General features: G+C 42.5%; 1 protein-coding gene and 1 non-coding gene across 3 annotated transcripts in view; both read right to left on the bottom strand.

The window, feature by feature from the left end:
* TULP4 (TUB like protein 4) overlaps positions 1-20,079 on the bottom strand; it is a 173,922-nt gene that overhangs the window by 39,269 nt on the left and 114,574 nt on the right. For both annotated transcript variants that reach the window (XM_047101581.1, XM_047101580.1), the window contains exon 6: positions 643-823. In XM_047101581.1, coding sequence (XP_046957537.1) covers positions 643-823 — 181 coding nt within the window. The remainder of the gene's footprint in view (positions 1-642; positions 824-20,079) is intronic.
* On the bottom strand, positions 19,855-19,961 carry LOC124529491 (U6 spliceosomal RNA). Its single transcript, XR_006966382.1, has one exon. It is a non-coding gene; the product is annotated as a U6 spliceosomal RNA (small nuclear RNA).

Raw genomic sequence — 20,079 nt, forward strand, 5'->3', positions numbered from 1 at the left:
TGTGTGTGGGAGGTGTGTCTATCACATGTGTGGGAGAGAAAATGCACTGCAAAAGTGAAGGGGGCTGGAGTCTGAAATCATCCCCACCAAGAGTCTGAAACCTTTCCTTAGGTCCAAATATTAAAAAACTAGATGCCAATTAATCTAAACTGACATTGCTGTGAGACTTACAGGGGAAGACAGGTTCTTCTGAACTGAGAAAAGGAAGTTTCCCCCCAAAAGACAGAAGAGGGGCATGGACAGCAGCCCCATGTACTGGCCTGCATTACAGGCAAAACTAATCCTTTTCTCACACAACTAAAGCTACAGGTTTTAATGACATTAGGGATTTGAAACACCACAGATTAAGTTATAGTAATAGCACAGCATTTCTCATCTCCAGCTCTCTTTATTCTTGCTAAGCAGCTAAGCCCCACAACTCCCTAGGGACATGAAAAGGGTCATTTCATGTCTAGCGAAACCTAAGCCAACGGAGCTTCATCCACCTGCGCGGTGATTCTGAGAAAAGGGATGGCAGAGGGAAGACAGCCGAATCAAGACCAGACGTCAGACTGCCCTGCTTTGTGCTTCACCGGAGCTCTTCCCAGTGGGTCAGGGCGCTGCACCTGTGGTGGACTTCACCCTCCTCCTCCGGCTTCCTACCTTGGGGTGGGGAGTAGTCGTCTGAGTCCGTGTCGCTCTCGCTGCTGTCCTCCACCAGGAAGGCGGGGCAGTTCCAGGACATGCTGAGGATGCCGTCGGACTCGTGCAGGAGCACGTGGGCCAGCATCCTGCCGTGGCAGTCCATGACGATCACCTGCCCGTCGGCCGTGCCAAACAGCACCTGCAACCAAGGACGGGAACCCTTGACAGACCAGGAGAAAGGACTGCGGTTTCTGGCAAAACTCATCACCTTAACTTGTTAAGATGTACAAAATATATTTAGGACTCAAAAAACAGAGCAGTTAAGTAGCTGAGGCGATACACAAAGCATTAAGTACCAGAAACTTAGCTGGCTATTAACTTGCAAGCATTTTAGTCCTCTAATACTGAAATGTGACTAATGGCAAAATAAACACATTTGTTATGGAGTATGGATATTTACAAATACCAGCAAAATCACTGTCTTTTTGCTGTTTTTGTTTTTTGCATGTTTTATTCTTTTGATTGGAGAAGGAGGGTTAGGAAGAGGGTAATATTTATTTTTCTTGAATGAAAAAAAGCAGCAGCGGAGGTTTGGTAAGAATTTCTCAAATTGAGAAGAAAAACTTCAGGTGTATGTTTGACCAAAGAGAAAATATATTTGGTTATATAAGCAGGTTATCTAACCACATTTGGAAAAGATGCTCCTGAAATAGTTTGTCTAATGTTTTATTTGACTAAGAGGAACAGTCTTTTGTATTAATAATTAATGTTATAATGTATTAACAGTATTAACACATTCACTGAGTGCTTACTTTGTGCTAAGCACTATATTAAGAGCTTTACCTCACGTATTGTCAAAATAATCCTGGGAGTTAAGTACCAGCACTGTTGATAGACAGCTCAGATGGGCCTGACACCCTCACTTCACCTGGTCTGGGGTGCACACGCAGGAATGTGCTGGGGGTGCAGGCAAGTGCATGGGCAGAGCTGAAGCACAGGCAGGGCAGAGGAGAGGTTAGCCCCCCTTCATCGGAGCATCACCATCTCACAGCTGCTGGAACCCCCTGACATGAGCTGTGTCTTCTAGCTGGATGACCGACCCCACGGGAAGCAGGACCTCCAGCGGGAGTACACCATGTTCTCTTCTGTTTTGTGTGGTGGTAGTTTCTGCATCTGTTGGCATTTAAAACTTTGTATCTTTTGTGTTTAATGAGATCCTTGTGTCCATCAGCAACTGATCAGGAGAAGCATGCAAAGTCTTTCCATCTTACAGATGCAGAAACAACCTGAGAGGTCAAGTCAGTTGACAAGGCCATTAGGTGATCAGACCACCGGGCTCTCTTACTGGAAAGACTAGGATTTACACAGAGGGAAAGTTGTTTAGGGTGTGTTAGGTCCTTGCCTCCTTTTGCCATTAAGATTTTGACATTAAGCTCCTTGGGGGCAAAGACTGTCCACAGCTATCTCCCTGGCACCTAACAACTTTGGGTACAGAGGGCACTTAATAATATTTATTATTAAATAAAGTCAGTGACCATCAAAAGGCATTTTTAGTACATAAATCCTGACTATTAAGATAGATTAATTGCAGGGGAAGATATATTTCGTTTAAGTAGTAAAACACTCACAGAATTTACAGAGCTGTTTTAGAATAAATCAACTGTCCATCAAACATTCCTTTAGAAGCGCCTGGGTGGCTTAGTCAGTTGAGCATCCGACTTCGGCTCAGGTCATGATCTCACGGTTTGGGAGTTCGAGCCCCACACTGGGCTTGCTACTATCTGTGCAGAGCCCACTTTGGATTCTTTGTCTCCCTCTTTCTCTGTCCCTCCCCGGCTCACACTCTCTTAAAAATAAACAAACATTAGGGGCGCCTGGGTGGCGCAGTCGGTTAAGCGTCCGATTTCAGCCAGGTCACGATCTTGCGGTGCGTGAGTTCGAGCCCCGCGTCAGGCTCTGGGCTGATGGCTCAGAGCCTGGAGCCTGTTTCCGATTCTGTGTCTCCCTCTCTCTCTGCCCCTCCCCCGTTCATGCTCTGTCTCTCTCTGTCCCAAAAATAAATAAACGTTAAAAAAAAAAATTAAAAATAAACAAACATTAAAAAAAATATTCCTTTAAACATGTCTGTATTTTAATGAATGAAAATTTTAAAAAAGGCTCAAACCGTTTTCTCCAGGGGCAATAAGGAATCTATTACTGCACTGGGCTTAAATAAAAAACACACAAACTACTAGGAATACAATAAAACACTTTAGAAGAAGCTGAGTTTTTGGCTAGCAATGGAGAAAACTAGTATCTGCTGGCACGTCTGCAAAGCCCTCGTGCAGCACTGGCACAGGGATCAAGACACTGGGGGTGGTCAGACCTGCTAAAGCCCTGGAAGAGGCACCTGCTGAATGAGCTTGGTAGGCAGTTTTCAATGGTGATAAATATGGAATGTGACTTCTTGTAGCTTTAACTGAGATGTAAATTTATGTATTTCCAAGGAAAAAGATGTGTGGGAACCTATCAGGCCAATATCATGGGTGATGTCCCCAGGAAGCAGGCTGTTTTTGTCCCCCTTCCCACATTCTCCTTAATTTGCTCACGTATGTTTTGAAGAGCAGCCATGCCTTGGTGCTGGGTGAAGGGGTTATTTGATATAATTTATGACTTCTGTTTGTCATAAAGATAGCTCATTGGCAGGCCACAGCCAGCAGCAGTTACTTTTCACAAGTACCCAGAATTAATATGTACCAATCCCAAACAAGTTTCCACCCCCTGCTCTTATGGGTTCACATTACCCTGGTCTTCCACTGGTGCAATCATCACTATTTTCATACCTTTCTGTGCAATATTTCACTTCTGACTCCCATGCTAGACTGTAAGCTTTTCAGGGCATGGCCCATATGTGCTCTGCTCACTACTATCTCCCCAGGGACTGTCATAGTTGATGTCACATGGCAGTAAGTATTTGTGAAGGGAGGGAGGAAATGCCTCTGCGTTGAAGGATATTTTGAGCAATGCTCACATTTTTCCATTTTAGAGAAGAACAGGTAACAGACAGTAGAATAGACATCTAATTTCTGAATAAAGGATGGGTGACTTAGTGAGGCATCAGTGTTCAACATTACACTAAAGCCAGCCCCCAAATTCCCCGCCATGAATCAATTCCAACTATAGCTCTCCTGGGAAGATAACGCACTATTAAGATGAGAGAGAAGGAAAAAAGCAGCACTAAGAGTCTAGTTGTCAAGCGGTGATGGAGGAAGTTACTCTGGGAAGAAGTATGTCACAGATAACTCGAGAACACTGATACAACATGAAATCAGATTTTTAAAAAATCTCTTCTATTTCAAGTTCTTTTCATGCCTAAACACTTCCAATGAGACAAAGCTTATGTGAGCAAAGGCCTGTAAGAGAATAAGCCAGAGAAGTCTAATAATATTGAATACACAAACAGGCACATGTGTCAATCTCTGCTTCTACTCCCTAATTCTGGTGCTTTAGATAGGTTGGTGCTGGCTCCTCCTTCCCAGCTGTGTCTCTTCTTCTAAGCTTGGTCCTGGGCAGTCTTCCCTCTCTAGGAGATCACAGTTGTGTTCATGGCTTCAAAGATCCTGTCCAAGGCTGGCTCGTGCTCAAGCCTCTCCCCTAAGCTCCAGACTCCCACATCAGACTGACTACCTGCCATCTACACCTGGATGTGCAAAAGGCCCTTCAGAACCAACATGTCCCAGATGAAATGCATGACTTCATCCTTTCCCCAACCTACACACACACACACACACACACACACACACACACACACACAGAGCCAGGTCCTCCTGCAGCAAAGACTGTGGCTTGTGTTTTATCTCCAATGTCTAGTACAGTGTCTGGTATAGAACAGGTGCTCAGACATCATGTGTGAAGGCTTTGGGGACCCACCACATAGAATTAATCTCATTCTAACCATGTCCCCCGCAGCACTTGCAACTTCGCTGTTTTCGCATACCTCTTTCCCGTTAAACTGTGAGCTTCTTGAGGGCAGGTCTGCACCCCCAGGTTCTCACATGTTGCTGGTCACAAGCAAAAATGTTCAGGGACTATTAATAAGCATATTTCTGCCCAAAGCTTTGGCCTTTACTCAAATTTTCCTACAAATGAAGCAAAAAATTCTTTCCTTTCTGTTTTAAACTATCAAATCCTCCCATAAAACTGGCCTCCAAAATACTTGCAATAATGGATAAAGTAAATTTCTGTCTCATATTTTTCCTGCTGTTTTCTCTGTTGGATTGCAGGCTTCATGTCGGGGCAGGGACAATATTCCCTCTGTTACATGTACACCAAGAACCAAACAAGCTGGGAGAAAGCTGCTGGTCCTCAGGCCACACCTGTTCAATGGCTGTCCCTCACTTCAGGCAGTGTTTAGTAACCGTGTACTCCATTCTAAACTATTTTTAGATGTAATTATTTTAAAATTATAACACAATTATTACCAGTAATTTAAAATGAACCAAGCCACAAAACAAAGGTGGTAGGAAAAAAGATATAAAATCATTCACAAGATTTACGTTTTGGAACCAGTGATATGTCATCACTATTTTTATTTTGGGAGACCAGTATTCATCTAAATTCTTGAATAAAAACCATATTAGGAAGTTTCAACTATAAAAATACACACTTCTGTAAATGCTCACCTCTTTTGTAGCAGAGTTTAACTAGTAGCCACTGGAACTAGTTCCAGAAGGAATTGACCTTTTTGTCCGTTTGCTTTTGTGATTTAAAACTAGGGGGGCAGATAACAAAGTGATTATACATTCCTACCAGTAACCTCCACCCTGTTGGTGGCAAATGTCTAAACGTGCCACTGTGGAGACAGGAATGAAGGGACCATGTCCCTTTGCTCTTTAGAAGGATTCTTCTCTTCAGAAATACCACTGAAGTCAAAATTTATTTTTGAAAGACCTCCCTATTGGGGTTTCAGAGCACTACCTTTCAAATGCTTCAAGACAGACTGGAATATTTTGCAACTAAAGAGTCACTGAAATCAGACAGTTGTAAATGACAGAATTTCTCAACTGATTAACAGAGTATTTCCTGGAGTTTTTGTTTTAAAGATGAAATGTAATTTCACAGTTGACTATATCAATAATTTCTAAAACAGACATTTTAAGACTTATTCTAGGGCACTTGGGTTGCTCAGTCGGTTGAGTGTCCAACTCTTGATTTTGGCTCAGGTCATGATCTCACGGTTCATGAGATGAAGTCCAGCATCGGGCTCTGTGCTGACAGTGCAGTGCCTACTTGGGATTCTCTCTCTCTCCTCTCTCTCTGCCCCTCCCCTACTCATGAGTACTCTCTCAAAAATAAATAAGCATTAAAAAAAAAAAAAAGAAGACTTATTCTGATAAATATGGGAAAGAAACCCCACTAAAAATATCTACAATAAAAAATTTGTACCTTTGGGTTAAACACGTAATTTTGGTCTTTGCACTGCTTCACTGCAGAACAACCTCTTACAAACAAACTCATAAAGGTGACACACTATCCTATGTTTAAAGAGTTTCAGAGAAGGAAAGACTTTCTGCCCCAGGCATCAATTTTGATGTTAAGTAATTCCCACTGTTAGAACATTCTTCTCCAAAACTTTCAGGCTCCATTTTTAAGTTTATTCACCCTTCTAAGATGCCCACACATGGTTTCTGGGGTGGAGGGAAATGGTCTGAGTACACGTCTAATTAAAACACACATTTAACTAGAATATCTCCAGAAATCATTGGAAATAGCATTATCTCTGGGGAAACAGAACTAGGTGGCTTGGGGATGGTAGAGGAAATGGGATTTTTCATCATATATCCTTTTGAATGTTTAAAATTTTACACTATGTGAATACAGTATTAAAAATATATTTAAATACGCACTGAATGAGGTAGAGAAAAGTGTTGCAGGAATACAGCTCTTTATCAGGTCTTTGGAGTAGGGTGAAAATGTGAGATCATGATCGGAGCTGAAGTTGGACACTTAACCGCCTGAGCCACCCAGGCACCCCTAAGATCATATCATGTGTAAACAGATACTTCTACTTTTTCCTTTCCTATTCAAATGCCTTTTATTTCTTTTTCTTGCCTAATTGCTCTTAAATTTCCAGTACCATGTTGAATAGAAATGGAGAGAGTGGTCATACTTGCCTTGTTCCTGATCGCAGAGCTAAAACTTTCAGTTTTTCACTGTTAAGCATGATATGAGCTGTGAGATCTTCATATATGGCTTTTACCATGTTGAAGTAATTTCCTTCTATTCTTAGTTTAGAAATTTTTATTATGCAAGTGTGTTGAACTTCATCAAATATTTTTTCTGCATCTATGGAGGGGATCATATGGTTCTTATCCTATATTCTGTTAATGTGGTGAATCACATTAGTTGATTTTCGTATTTTGTACATCCTTGCCTACCAGGAATAAATCCCACTTGCCTACTGTGTATTATCCTTTTAATTTGCTGCTTAATTCAGTTTACTAGTATTTTGTTGAGGATTTTTGCATCTATATTCATCAAAGATATTGGTCTGTAATTTTCTTCTAGTGTTTTTGTCAAGCTTTGGTATTAGGGTAATGCTAAGCCTCTTAAAATAAGCTTGGAAGTATTCCCTGCTCTTCAAGTTTGGGGGAGAGAGAGAGAGAAAGAGTGGTGTTAATTCTTTGAATGTTTGGCAGAATTCACCAATTAAGCCATCTGGTGCTGGCATTTTCTTTCCTGTGAGGTTTTTGATTACTGATTCAATCTTGTTGCTAGTTATAGGTCTGCTCAGATTTCCTATTTCTTTATGATTCAGTCTTGGTAAGTTGTATGTTTCTAGGAATTTACCCATTTCTTTTAGGTTATCCAAATTGTTGGCATGGAACTGTTCACAGTAATTTCTAATGATCCTTATTTCAGTGGCATTAGTTGTATTATCTCCTCTCTCACATTTTTTTTTTTTAAGATTTATTTTTAAGTAATCTCTACACTCAATGTGGGGCTCAAACTTAAAACCCAGACAGAGATTAAGAGTCACACATTCGGGGCGCCTGGGTGGCTCAGTCGGTTAAGCGTCCAACTTCAGCTCAGGTCACGATCTCGCGGTCCCGGAGTTCAAGCCCCGCGTCGGGCTCTGGGCTGATGGCTCGGAGCCTGGAGCCTGCTTCCGATTCTGTGTCTCCCTCTCTCTCTGCCCCTCCCCCGTCCATGCTCTGTCTCTGTCTCAAAAATAAATAAACGTTAAAAAAAAAAAAATTGTCACACATTCTACTGAATGAGCCAGCCAGGGGACCCTCCTCTTTCATTTCTGATTTTTTTGTTTTGTTTGTTTTCATTTAATTTTACCTGAGTCATCTCTTTTTTAACTTATTCTAAAGTTTTGTCAGTTTTATTGATCTTTTCAAAAAATCAACTCTTAGTTTCATTTTTTTATTTTTCTCTTTTCCATTTCATTTTATTTTTGCTCGAAACCTTAGTATTTCCTTCCTTCTGCTAACTTGGCCTGAGTCTGTTCTTTTTCTAGTTCCTTGAGTTGTAAAGTTAGATTGTTTCAGATCTTTCTTCTTTTCTTTATTGTCAGTATTTATTGATATAAATGTCCCTCTCAGTGCAACTTTTGCTGCATTCCATAAGTTTTGGCAGGTTGTGTTTTCATTTTCATTAGTTTCAAGGTATTTTCTAATTTTCCTTTCAGTTTCCTCACTGGCCCATTTGGTTAATCAGGGGTACGTTCTTAAATTTTCACATATTTGTGAATTTTCCAATATTACCTATACTATTCACTTCTAGTTTCATTCCATTGTGATTGAAAAAGATACCTAATTTCAATTTTCTTAAATTTGTTAAGACATGTTTTGTGACCCAACACATGATCTATTCTGGAAAAAGTTCTTCGTGTGCTTCAGAAGAATGTATGTTCTGCTTCTGTTGAGTGAAATGTTCTATATAGGTCTGTTAGGTCCACTTGGTTTATAGCGTTGTTAAAGTCCACTGCTTCTTTGTGGATTTTCTGTCTGGATATACTGTCTGGTACTGAAAGAGGAGCCGTGAACTCTCCTACCATTACAATATATATTGCTGCTTATTTCTCCTTTCAGTGCTGTCAATGTTTGCGTCATCAGTGTTTTATGTATTTAGGTTCTCTGATGTTCCATGCATATATAATTGTTCTATCTTCCAAGTGAATTGGCCCTTTTTCCATTATATAATGTCTTTGTCTCTTGTGACAGTTTCTGACAAAGTCTATTTTGTCTGATATAAATACAGTCACCGTTGCTGTCTTTTGGTTAACATGTGCGTGGAGTTATCTTTTTCCATCCTTTTACTTTCAGCATACATATGACCCTAAATCTAAAGTGAGTCTCCTACAGGCAACATATGGTTGGTTGGACCTTGGCTTTTTTTTTTTTTTTTTAATTTTTTTTTTCAACGTTTATTTATTTTTGGGACAGAGAGAGACAGAGCATGAACGGGGGAGGGGCAGAGAGAGAGGGAGACACAGAATCAGAAACAGGCTCCAGGCTCTGAGCCATCAACCCAGAGCCTGACGCGGGGCTCGAACTCCCAGACCGCGAGATCATGACCTGGCTGAAGTCGGACGCTCAACCGACTGCGCCACCCAGGCGCCCCATGACCTTGGCTTTTTTAATCCATTCAGCCACTCCATGTCTTCTTACTGGGGAGTTTAATTCATTTACATTTAAAGTAATTATTGATAAGAAAGAACTTACTATTGCCATCTTGTTCATTGTTTTATGCCAATCTTATAGTCGTTTTGTCCTTCTTTTCCTCTCTTGCTCACTCTGCACTGGGCCAGGGGGAGAGGCTGTAATGAGTACCGCCATACTAATTCAAACACTATCTCAGTGGCCCCCCGGCATGCTGTTAGCTCTTTGAGGCAGGTGAGATGGAAGCCAGTGCCTCAGCTGCACCCAGAAAAAAATCAGAATGTTGCACGTATAGTTCAGTCCTTCCCTTTTCTTCCTAGGAAGAAGCTGAGAGCTGGGGTTTTTCTCTCAGTCCTATTATACTTTGCCGGGAGTAGTGATTATGGCAAGACGGTATCTTGAATTTTCCTACCAGCTTTGATGTGGCTGATTTCACATTTAACCAGGGGTGCAGGAGTCTTTCAACTAGTTTCTGGATTTTTTACAAAGGGAGCTGGTCTGTGTATTATTGATTTGGTGTATTTGCTAATAAGGAAAGGAGGGTCCAGGGCTTGCTATTCAGACACCTTGCTCATGCTGCTCCTGCCCAACATATTCTTTAAAAGACGTACCTAATAATCCATTTATATGAATAACTGCCTCCCATCTTTCATTCTTAAATTATATTGTTAAATATAAATTTCAAGAAAGGTTTTTTATTTAATATATTTTATAATCTATCTATACTGTGTGTTCTGTACAGTGATTCATCAATGATATGTGTCCAGAGAAAACAAAGAGCAACGTAATTTTTAAACATCTTAATTACCATTTTCAGTCAACCAAAATAGCATTGACAAAGTATAAACACAGTAGCTGCACCTGTTTTTGCTAAAGAAAGCTATTTTCTCCTATAAAGAGCTCAACAGAACGTCCAGAATAACAAAAAGGAAAAACAAAAAAAAAAAAACCAAACAGTATCAGTAGTTGCATAAAGATAGCCATGAAGGGTGGGAGGCCATCTGATTTCCTTTCCTAAGTAGGTTTCCATTATTTTCCTTGTTACTCACATCCTCCCTGCCTATTTTGGCAAAAACCATTCTTATATGTGTTCCGTTTAGGGCTTAAGATAAAATGGGTTTCCCTTTTGCAGTATACACTAATAAAAAGTCATGAGAAAATCTAATGGAGGGGCAAGAAAGAAAATCACTCTTTCCAGTGGTTTAGATTTAAATCTAATTTCAAAGTTGTTCCCACAAACTGCTAGATAGGAGCTCTACTCCATAGGTCCTTTAACCTACTTACAGTCCACTCACAACTGAGGGTCTTCACCATAGAAACGGATCACTGTGATGTTATTCTAGCGAGTTGGTGGATATTAAACAATAATGATAAATTATTTGAGTACAAGAACTTGTGTGAGAGAGATCTCCATGTTTCTTTCTTGTTGTGCTGAACACAATGGCTTTAAAATCTTTCCAGTGAAGCTAAACCAATATAGCACCTATAATTATTACCTTAAAGGTCCAGATAGAGGACTAGGCACAGTCAGTGGAGTCACTCCAAACACCAGCACTTAATGGGCCAGCAAAGGGAAATATTTTCTCATGGTGAATAAACCGTCTTTGCAAATAATATACTGTGATTCTTTTTAATTTGGTTTCGTTAAATTTGACTTTTATTCTAGCAAAGAGTTGGCATCATCTATGAGGTAGTCATTAGTTGTATGTCAAATATCAGCCATTTACATTTATACAACATCACTTTTTTAGCTGAGAAAGCAGAGTTTTTACATTACTTTTTAAAGTTTCCTTTATAAATCTTTTCCTATCTTATAGTGTAAGACAAAGTAAAACTTCAGAATGAATATCCATCTCCTCTGATTCAACAGATGTCCTCCTTTAAAGCCATGGGCTAATCCAAGTACCAGACAAGTTATTTACTGCAATCTGACAAGAGCCTTCTTCAAATTAAAGAGGAGGTGTGAGCATGGCTCTGTGGCTATGGAAGGAAATGCCACATTCTGAAGAGGTTTATAATGAAGTAACTCATGCTATTAGGGATTTACTTTAAGTACAGCGAGTTAAAAAAAAAAAAAGAATAAAGGGATAAAAAAGCAAATGTGGCAAAATATACAAAGGTTCTTTATTCTATCTACTATTTTTTTTAATAAAGGAGGAATTGATTTTATTTCTTTTTTAAAAATATTTGTTATCGAGAGAGAGACAGAGAGACAGAGAGAGAGACAGAGAGGGTGCGCACATAAGTAGGGGAGGGGAAGAGAGAAGAGGGAGACACAGAATCCAAAGCCAGCTTCAGGCTCTGAGCCATCAGCACACAGCCAGATGCGGGGCTTGAGCTCACAAACCGTGAGATCATGACCTGAGCTGAAGTCAGACGCTCAACAGACTGAGCCACCCAGGCGCCCCTCTATTTATTTTTGATATGCTACTGATTTTTTTCTAATCAAAGTTTAAAAACTACCTAATTAAAAAAACTCTACAGGATTATTTATCACTTAGAATACCGGGGAATTAGCAAATCTTCTTGAGTTCCATCTTGGTACTTCAATCATAACCTTACACTTAAAAAGTAAACGAATAATTACGGTTGTCAACTGACTAATGTGTTAAAGTTTTCATTAGTATCTATGCTAGTCTCTTTTTCATCAATTACTATCTTTGAAAAGATGTCGTATAGTAACGATGTAAAATTTGTAGTTTGTAAATTCTTTGAACCTCATCAATTAAAAGGCCTGCACTGACCTTTAATGACCCTGCTACACTACCTACCCCAGTCCTGACTGCACTCTCCTCCAAATGGGAAATAAGCGTCATATGTTTTGCAAAGTGTGTACATAAAAACAAAAGGTATGATGGGTACTTTCAGTGATTTTTCTCGTTGCTGTCCCCCTTGTGGCACCAGCAGGATTTAAAGGTGGTGTACAAACACTGCTGGACTTGGGATCACCGATCACATCAGCAGATGCCACAGATCAGCTCAGAAGGAACCACATGATGTGAAAAATTTCCTTTCAGCTGCCAAGAAGAGGCTTGGGATCTACCCTTTGTATGCAAAAACAAAAAGAATACACCTTCCCTCTTCCTAGGTCAAAAAAACACAAAAACAACCAAATGATAACACACCAGAGCAGAGGGTAGAGGACATGATGTCGCCCCACTTATATTTGCTATTTAATTATTTAAGACCTCCTTCTTTGGGGGCGCCTGGGTGGCTCAGTTGGTTAAGTGTCCAAATTCGGCTCAGGTCCTGATCTCAACAGTCTGTGAGTTCGAGCCCCGCATTGGGCTCTGTGCCGACAGTTCAGAGCCTAGGGCCTACTTTGGATTCTGTGTCTCCCTTCCTCTCTGCCCCTCCTCTGCTCATGCTCTCTCTCTCAAAAATATATAAAACATTAAAAAAAGAGACCTCCTTCTTTTAAAAAGAGTTTTTGCGTTTATAAACAAATATTACCTCTAGTCATGGAAAACTAAGCCTAGACATTTAGTAAAAAGATGTATTAGGTGAAGAATTCTCATTTCACACAAACAACTGCCTTCTTTAAAAAAAATTTTTTTTCCAACGTTTATTGATTTTTGAGACAGAGAGAGACAGAGCATGAACGGGCGAGGGGCAGAGAGAGGGAGACACAGAATCTGAAACAGGCTCCAGGCTCCGAGCTGTCAGCACAGGGCCCGACGCAGGGCTCGAACTCACGGACCGCGAGATCATGACCTGAGCCGAAGTCGGACGCTTAACCGACTGAGCCACCCAGGCGCCCCCAAACAACTGCCTTCTAAACAAGGACAATTTCTACTGAATATTCTTTTAAATAGAGAAGACTCCTTTATGTGGATATTAAAATATAATCATGATTACAAAAATTCAGCTCACCTACATTTTTGTATCTACTACATGAAGTGAAGTATACCTGTATTTCATTAGGACTGTGAACACCTGGAGCAAATACTTGACATATTCCAACTATGTGACAAATATTTTTTTCCTAACAAAACACTCCAAAAGAGAAACCACTGGTTATTTATTGTAATTGAAGGTCAAGTATAATATGTATCCACTGAAATCATAGTTTTCACTTGTAAGACTGTGGCTATGCAGACCTTCCTCGACTTACCCCCACCCCCACCCCAGGGGGTATGCATTCCTATAAACCCATCATAAGTTGAAAATATCCTGAGTCGAAAATGCATATAATACAACTCACCTATTGGACATCATACCTCAGCCTGTGATGCTGTATCTTAAACGTGCTCAGAACACTTATACTACTTCACAGTTGAGCAAAATCATCTAACACAAAACTTATTTTATAACGGAGTGTTGAATCTCTGTACTTTATTCAACACTGTACTGAAAGGAAAGCCAGAATGGCCGTACGAGTGCAGAAGGGCTGCCAGCATATCAGTCACCCGTCCTTGTGACTGAACGGCTGGCTAACCGGGAGCCACAGCTCCTGCGCGGCAGCAGCAGGAGAGGGCTGCACTAGCCCGGGAAAGATTAAAATTTTTAATTCAAAATTTGAAATATGGTTTCTACTGAATGCATATCGCCTTTGCAATATTATAAAGTCAAAATTAGAGAAAGACAGGAATCATATGATTTCGCTCATATGTGGAATTTAAGAAACACAACAGATGAACATAGGGGAAGGGAAGGAAAAACAAGATAAAAACAGAGAGGGAGGCAAACCATAAGAGACTCTTCAATACAGAGGACAAACTGAGGGTTGCTGGAGGGGAGGTGGGTGGGGGTGGGGTTAAATGGGTGATGGGTATTAAAGAGGGCACTTGTTGGGATGACCACTGGGTATTACGTGAAGGTATTATATGCAAGTGATGAATCACTGGGCTCTACTCCTGAAAGCAAGACTACACTGCATGTTAACTAACTTGAATTTAAATTAAAAAAACAAAAACAAAAACAGATGCAACACATAGGAACTCTGTTAATGACAGAAGCTGTAAATAAAGATTTTTAACAAACAATCAAAGTATCGTTAAGTCAAACTGTTTTAAGTTGGGGACCATCTGTATATACTCTGGAGAAGAAAATGTGTTTTTTTAAACATTTTTATCTTTTCTAAAGTTCATTTATTTTGAGAGAGAGAGAGAATGTGAGAGCAAGTGAGCACGAGCGGGGTAGGGGGAGGGACGGGGAAGACACAGAATCCCAAGCAGGCTCCATGCTCAGCAAGGAGCCTGATGTGGGGCTTGATCACATGACCATGAAATCATGACCTGAGCCAATATCAAGAGTCAGATGCATAATCGACTGAGCCACCCAGGCGTCCTGAAAATGTGTTTTTAAAGCTCTAGGTCTCTCCCCTTTATTGTATGGGACTGTGCTCATGATGTATTTTCTAAGTTCATGATCATCACACAATATCCTCTGCCATATAATTTAACCATGGTTTGTTATCTTTTGTTGTCTGGATAAACTCTATGAAGTAGTTAATTATATGTACTACCAAAATTGGTGAACAATAAGCATTTGACTTTATGGTTTTTTAAAAAAACACTGAATTGTGTCCTCATTAAAGGAAATGAGGCTTACAGTTTCCTTCTTGTGGCTATAAACATAATTTAGGATGTTCATCATGGATATACGTAACAGGCACACTAGATAAAGAGAAGAATTTCAGAATTACAACACAAAAAAGGCTGTTGGCTCAGGATGTATAAAAACTGTCATTACTGTGGAGTAAGAGGGGCCAGACAGGACACAGGGCGAAAAGGGGGAAACGAGTCTTAGGGCAGGTGATCTGCTAAGGTGCCGTCAGTTCTAGCCTGCTGACCTCAGGCAGCACAGCAGGGCACCAAGCCAGGAGACAGGAAGAGTCATCTTGCAAACGCTTTCATCCCAGCAGATCACGTGTATTTTCTTGGCAGGGTAGCCTAATATCTAACAATTCTCACCGAGCTGGACTTCCCATACCATGCGTTAGGATTAAACTGTCAACTCACATTCAGAAACTGCTTTGGATTGGAGTAGGAAGAATTCAGATATTAGGATCCCCATTCAAACTGCTTTTTTAAGGAGGGATAACCGTACATCCTGAAAAATGAGAAAATAAAAAATGCCTGTATCTAATCAGCCAAAACTAATGAAATCTCCACACCAATACTGGCAGATGTGAAAACCCCTGCATAAAACAGTATTTTCTATATAAAACAGTATGAATGAAAACCTAATGCTGGGTGCTCCTGGGGCAGGATGTGCAGGGCAAACCAGGAATTTCTCTCATGCGTGTGTGTGGTAGTTGGGGATGGGAGGGAAATGGCACTTCTTGGGCAAGGCCATGGACTTCACTGTCTCCAGGCACAGAGAGGAGAGAGGCTGGCAGTTCCACACAAAGCATTCTTCCCTCACTCCCTACTTGCCGAAGCTACTGCCCTGAGGACGCCTGGCTACGGGGAAGAATGAGGCGTGGTCCCTGCCCTCACATCTGGTAAGGAAGAAAACACCCAACCAACAGTTACTACAGAATGTGGAAAATGTTACAGAATGTGCTCTTGGCACACAGGAGGTGCTCCTGGAGCACCTGGCTAGCGAGCCAGACTGACTAACTCTGCCTGGGTGGGGAGCAGAGGAAAGGGCAGACTGTGAAGAGTCTTCAAGGATGGGTGGACCCTCCCTGGACAGACAAGGGGCAAGGGCAGAAGGAACATCATGTGCAAAGGCAAGAAAGCAATACGAATTCAGGAAACCAAAGTAGCCCACTGAGGCTAGTATGTAGGGGAACGGCGGCCACAGAGCTAAGAGAGGTCACATGATGGCCTGGATGCCTTCCCAAATCCCACTTAATTGACAGTAATGAGTGTGAAACTCTAACAGAGAGCTGGAGAGAGGAGGTCAGCAGGCAGAGAAGCCAACACCTAGAAACTGGACAGCAGATGGACACATGGTGAGTGACCAAACAGACCAGAGCAAGTAAAGGCCCAATCCCACAGCAAGTTAGAAGATAAGGAGTAAGCTGATTTGTGCCATGGAAGCCAGAGACCCTTCCCCAGGTGGAGGTGAGGGTGGAAGTACGGAGAAAGAACAGGCAAAGTTTCACATGTCTTCTCCCATCCACACAGACAGCAGGTGCACATTGTCTGATCCCCTGGAGGGGCTAAATGGAAGCCCAGGGCGAGGGGCCAGACACACACACACAGCTCAGGGGCCTACAGTAAAACACCAGCAACTCAATGTGAGAAACGAGCCCACCGCAGTCACTAGGTAAGGTACGTGCAGAAGGACAGGCCCAGGCACTGCCTCGCAGTGAAGCCCATCACTTAGCAGCACCACCACCCCCGCACCCCAGTGTCCAGGTCATTTTTTAGTCTCCACCTCTAAAATATGAGATGACCAAAGACCACCCAGACATGTGAGAAAAGCATCTAATATGAAAAAGCAGCCAAAACAAAGCCAGAAAGAACCTGAAGGAAAAAGATGGTGAAGAATACAGAGGGATACTTCAGAATCTCCAATTAATATCTTTATATTGTTTCATCCTCTGTGAAATATGAATATGATGCTATTTTTAATTTTCTTTTAATGTTTTATTTTATTTTTGAGAGAGAGAGAGAGACAGTGTGAGTGGGGGAGAGGCAGAGAGAGAGAGGGAGACACAGAACTTAGAGTGGGCTCCAGGCTCTGTGCTGTCAGCATAGCCCAATATGGGGCTGAACCCACGAACTGTGAGATCATGACCTGAGCCGAAGTCGGATGCTTACCCAACTGAGCCACCCATGCACCCCAATGCTCTTTTTTTTAAAGCACAACCAGAAAACAAAAAAGAGTTCTTGAAAATTAAAAACACCATTAATTTTTTGAAGGTCAAAGAAAACTTGGAAGATATTGCCCAGAAAATAGGATAAGCAGGCAAAGAAAAGAAACTGGGAGAGAAAAGATATTAAAATCAGATCATCAATCTAGAAGGACAATATCTGAGTAGTAAGATATCCAGAAAGAGAAAATACCAAAGAGCTAAAAGAATGAGTTGCAAAGGGATCGCCATGTCCCAGCTAAACAAGGGAGGAGACATATAAAGCAAATGTCTTAAAATTTCCAATACCCAGAAGACATGTTCCACCAAAAGAGGGTACCACCAAACCACAAAATAAAAGTGCATGATCCCGGAAATAGGGGCTCCCATACCAGGGGAGACAAGGGAACCAACGCCCAGGGTACCTACTAGCTGTGCTGTTGGCGCGGGGGCCCAAGGGCCACGGGAGGAACAGCACCAGAAAACCATCTCCTGAGTGGTGGAATATATTCCGAAAGGTTTCTAATATTTTGGAGAGTGTAGGGATTAATCTGATTGGTACCCAGACAGATAAACAGTAAGTAAGGCAACTTTACTAACTGTGGGCAAAGCCAAGGACTCACGAGGCAGCCATTCAACCTTGGCTGTATGTGCCAATTGTCTATGAATCCCATGTTCACCATGGAACACTGACCACCAACTGTGGAGACAGGAGCGCGCAGGGAAGCGGGGCGTGGGAGAGAATAAGGCTGCGTACAGAGAGGGGTATTCCAAGACAACCAACTTCTCATTTTCCAGGTAGGAAGTTAGTAGAGAACACCTGAGGCTCAACAGTCAAGATCAGACAGAACAAGCCTTTAATTCAGAAATATGGAGAGAAACACAAAGGGTCAAAATAAAAAGTGCCTGCCACAGGGAGTGGGAATCCGGGAGCAGGAGTTAGGGAGTGGGAATCAGAGAGTGGGAAACGGGGAGCAGGAATCAGAGTGAGAAGCAGAGTAGGAATTGGGGAGTGGGAATCGGAGTGGGAGTCAGAAAGTTGAAACTGGAGTGGGACTCGGGGAGGGGAAATAGGGGAGGGAATAGGAATCAAAGTGTGAAGGATAGCACTGGGAACTAAAAGGTGCCTGTGTGTTTTAAACTTTTTTCATTATAAGCCTACTAGTACTATTTGACTTTTAAAAACTACAGCTCTTTGGGGCACCTGGGTGGCTCAGTCAGTTGAGCATCCAACTCGATTTGTGCTCAGGTCATGATCCCAGGGTCGTGGGACAGAGTCATGTGTCAGGCTCCGTGCTGACTGTGTGGAGCTTGCTTGGGATTCTTCCTCTCCCTCTGCCCTTCCCGTGCTTGTGTTCTCTAAAAAAATAAATAAGCAACAAAAACTACAGGTATTTAACAAAAGCTAGTAAACATAAAGTTAGAAAGGGACCAGATTGTATAGAGAGGAACCAGACTCATATGTTTATCTTATAGATTTTCCCTCAAAAACAAAATGTTAAGACACAAGCCCAAATTCGCATCTAACACAGACAGAAGCAGAGTGGTCCTGCCCTCTCCTCCCAGGAGCCCCCTCCATCCCTTGCTCCAGGAAGGCAGCTCCACAGTCTGCAAGCCACTGCTACAGGCAAAGGGAGATCTTTAACTTCAACGACGAGGCAGCTGTGAGGTTCAGTCAGTTGAGTGTCCGACTTTGGCTCAGGTCATGATCTCGCGGTTCGTGAGTTCGAGCCCCTGCGTCAAGCTCTGTGCTGACAGCTCGGACCCTGGAGACTGCTTCAGATTCTGTCTCCCTCTCTCTCTGCCCCTCCCCCACTCATGCTCTGTCTCTCAAAAGTAAGTCAATAAATAAATAAACAAACAAACAATAACTTCAACAACCTGAAAAGTCACTCCTTCCCTTACCACACGGGAACCAGGAAGGAGGCAGCCCAGTGCGGCAGAAGCAGCCACCGAGGAACAGAGGGAACCAGCCAGGGAACAAAGCTGGAGAAGAGGGACAGTGGGAAGAACCTGTAAGTCACCAAATCGAGCAGTCCTGTTACAGAGTGCAAGGTGTGTGAGAGCTTAGACACCTGCACTTGAGCTGGTTTGAACATAACCATCTTTAACATGTAAATACAAATAAACCATCCCTGACACGGAAGTATTTAAGAAGTGGAATCACCAGGCCTTGGTGACCAAGAGGAGGCTGAAGCCAAGGAGGAGGGCAAATCCAGCGTGAGTGGTCAGCAACAGAAGAGAGGGCAGGGAAGAAGACTGCCGTGCTAAGCGGGGCCCGCGCTGGATTAAGTGGGGTCCAGGCAGGCAGCCAGCTCAGCGGGAGGGACAGACGGTGCACACAGAACGCAGCTCGGGGAGCCTGCATACTCAGGTGGGAGCTGACAGGCCGTGGCAGTGGGAGAAATCAGCCCAAAGGAGAGAAAAAGGGAAAAACCCCATGTTGGAGCCCTAGACAAGTGGACCAGGTGAGGAGGAATGAGCGCAGGAGGGCTTCCAGGAGCAGGGTGTGGGGGTGTGGATGTGACAACCCAGGCCTCGCTGTAGGCTGGGGGAGAGCAGTGTCCAGAAAGCATGAGTGAGGCCTGGAAATGCGGACTGGGGTCACAGACGCCTCGGTCAGAGTTGGAGAGGACAGTGTGGGAGGGGGTAAAGTGAAGCCCCAGGCTGCTTGGAGGACAGGCTTCACATGGGGCAAGGATTCTGTGGCTCTGGGGGCCTGGGGAGAGAGACAGCTCTGTCAGAGCAGAAAGCAGGAGCAGCTGGAAAGAAAGGCCAACAGTCGAGGACTGAGATCCCTGAAAAGGACCACCGAGTCAGGGAGGAAGCTGCAAGGCCCGGACGACCCACATGCATTTGTATGTTATCCTTGCACAGAGGTCATGCTAATCCACTCTGGATCATTCCAATTTTAGTATGTGTGCTGCCGAAGTGGGCACTAGATGAACTACATGGCATCTGATCTGGGGACTGCACTGTGAGTGACAAGGAGTATTGCTAACTTCCCTAACATGTACACAGTTTCCATGCCTTGGGATCCCCTTAAAATAAATCCAA

The sequence above is a fragment of the Lynx rufus genome, unplaced genomic scaffold (assembly GCF_022079265.1).
Source record: "Lynx rufus isolate CCGP_SWC_20201006 ecotype Redwood Valley unplaced genomic scaffold, mLynRuf1.p SCAF_6, whole genome shotgun sequence".
In the NCBI taxonomy this organism is placed as follows: domain Eukaryota; kingdom Metazoa; phylum Chordata; class Mammalia; order Carnivora; family Felidae; genus Lynx; species Lynx rufus.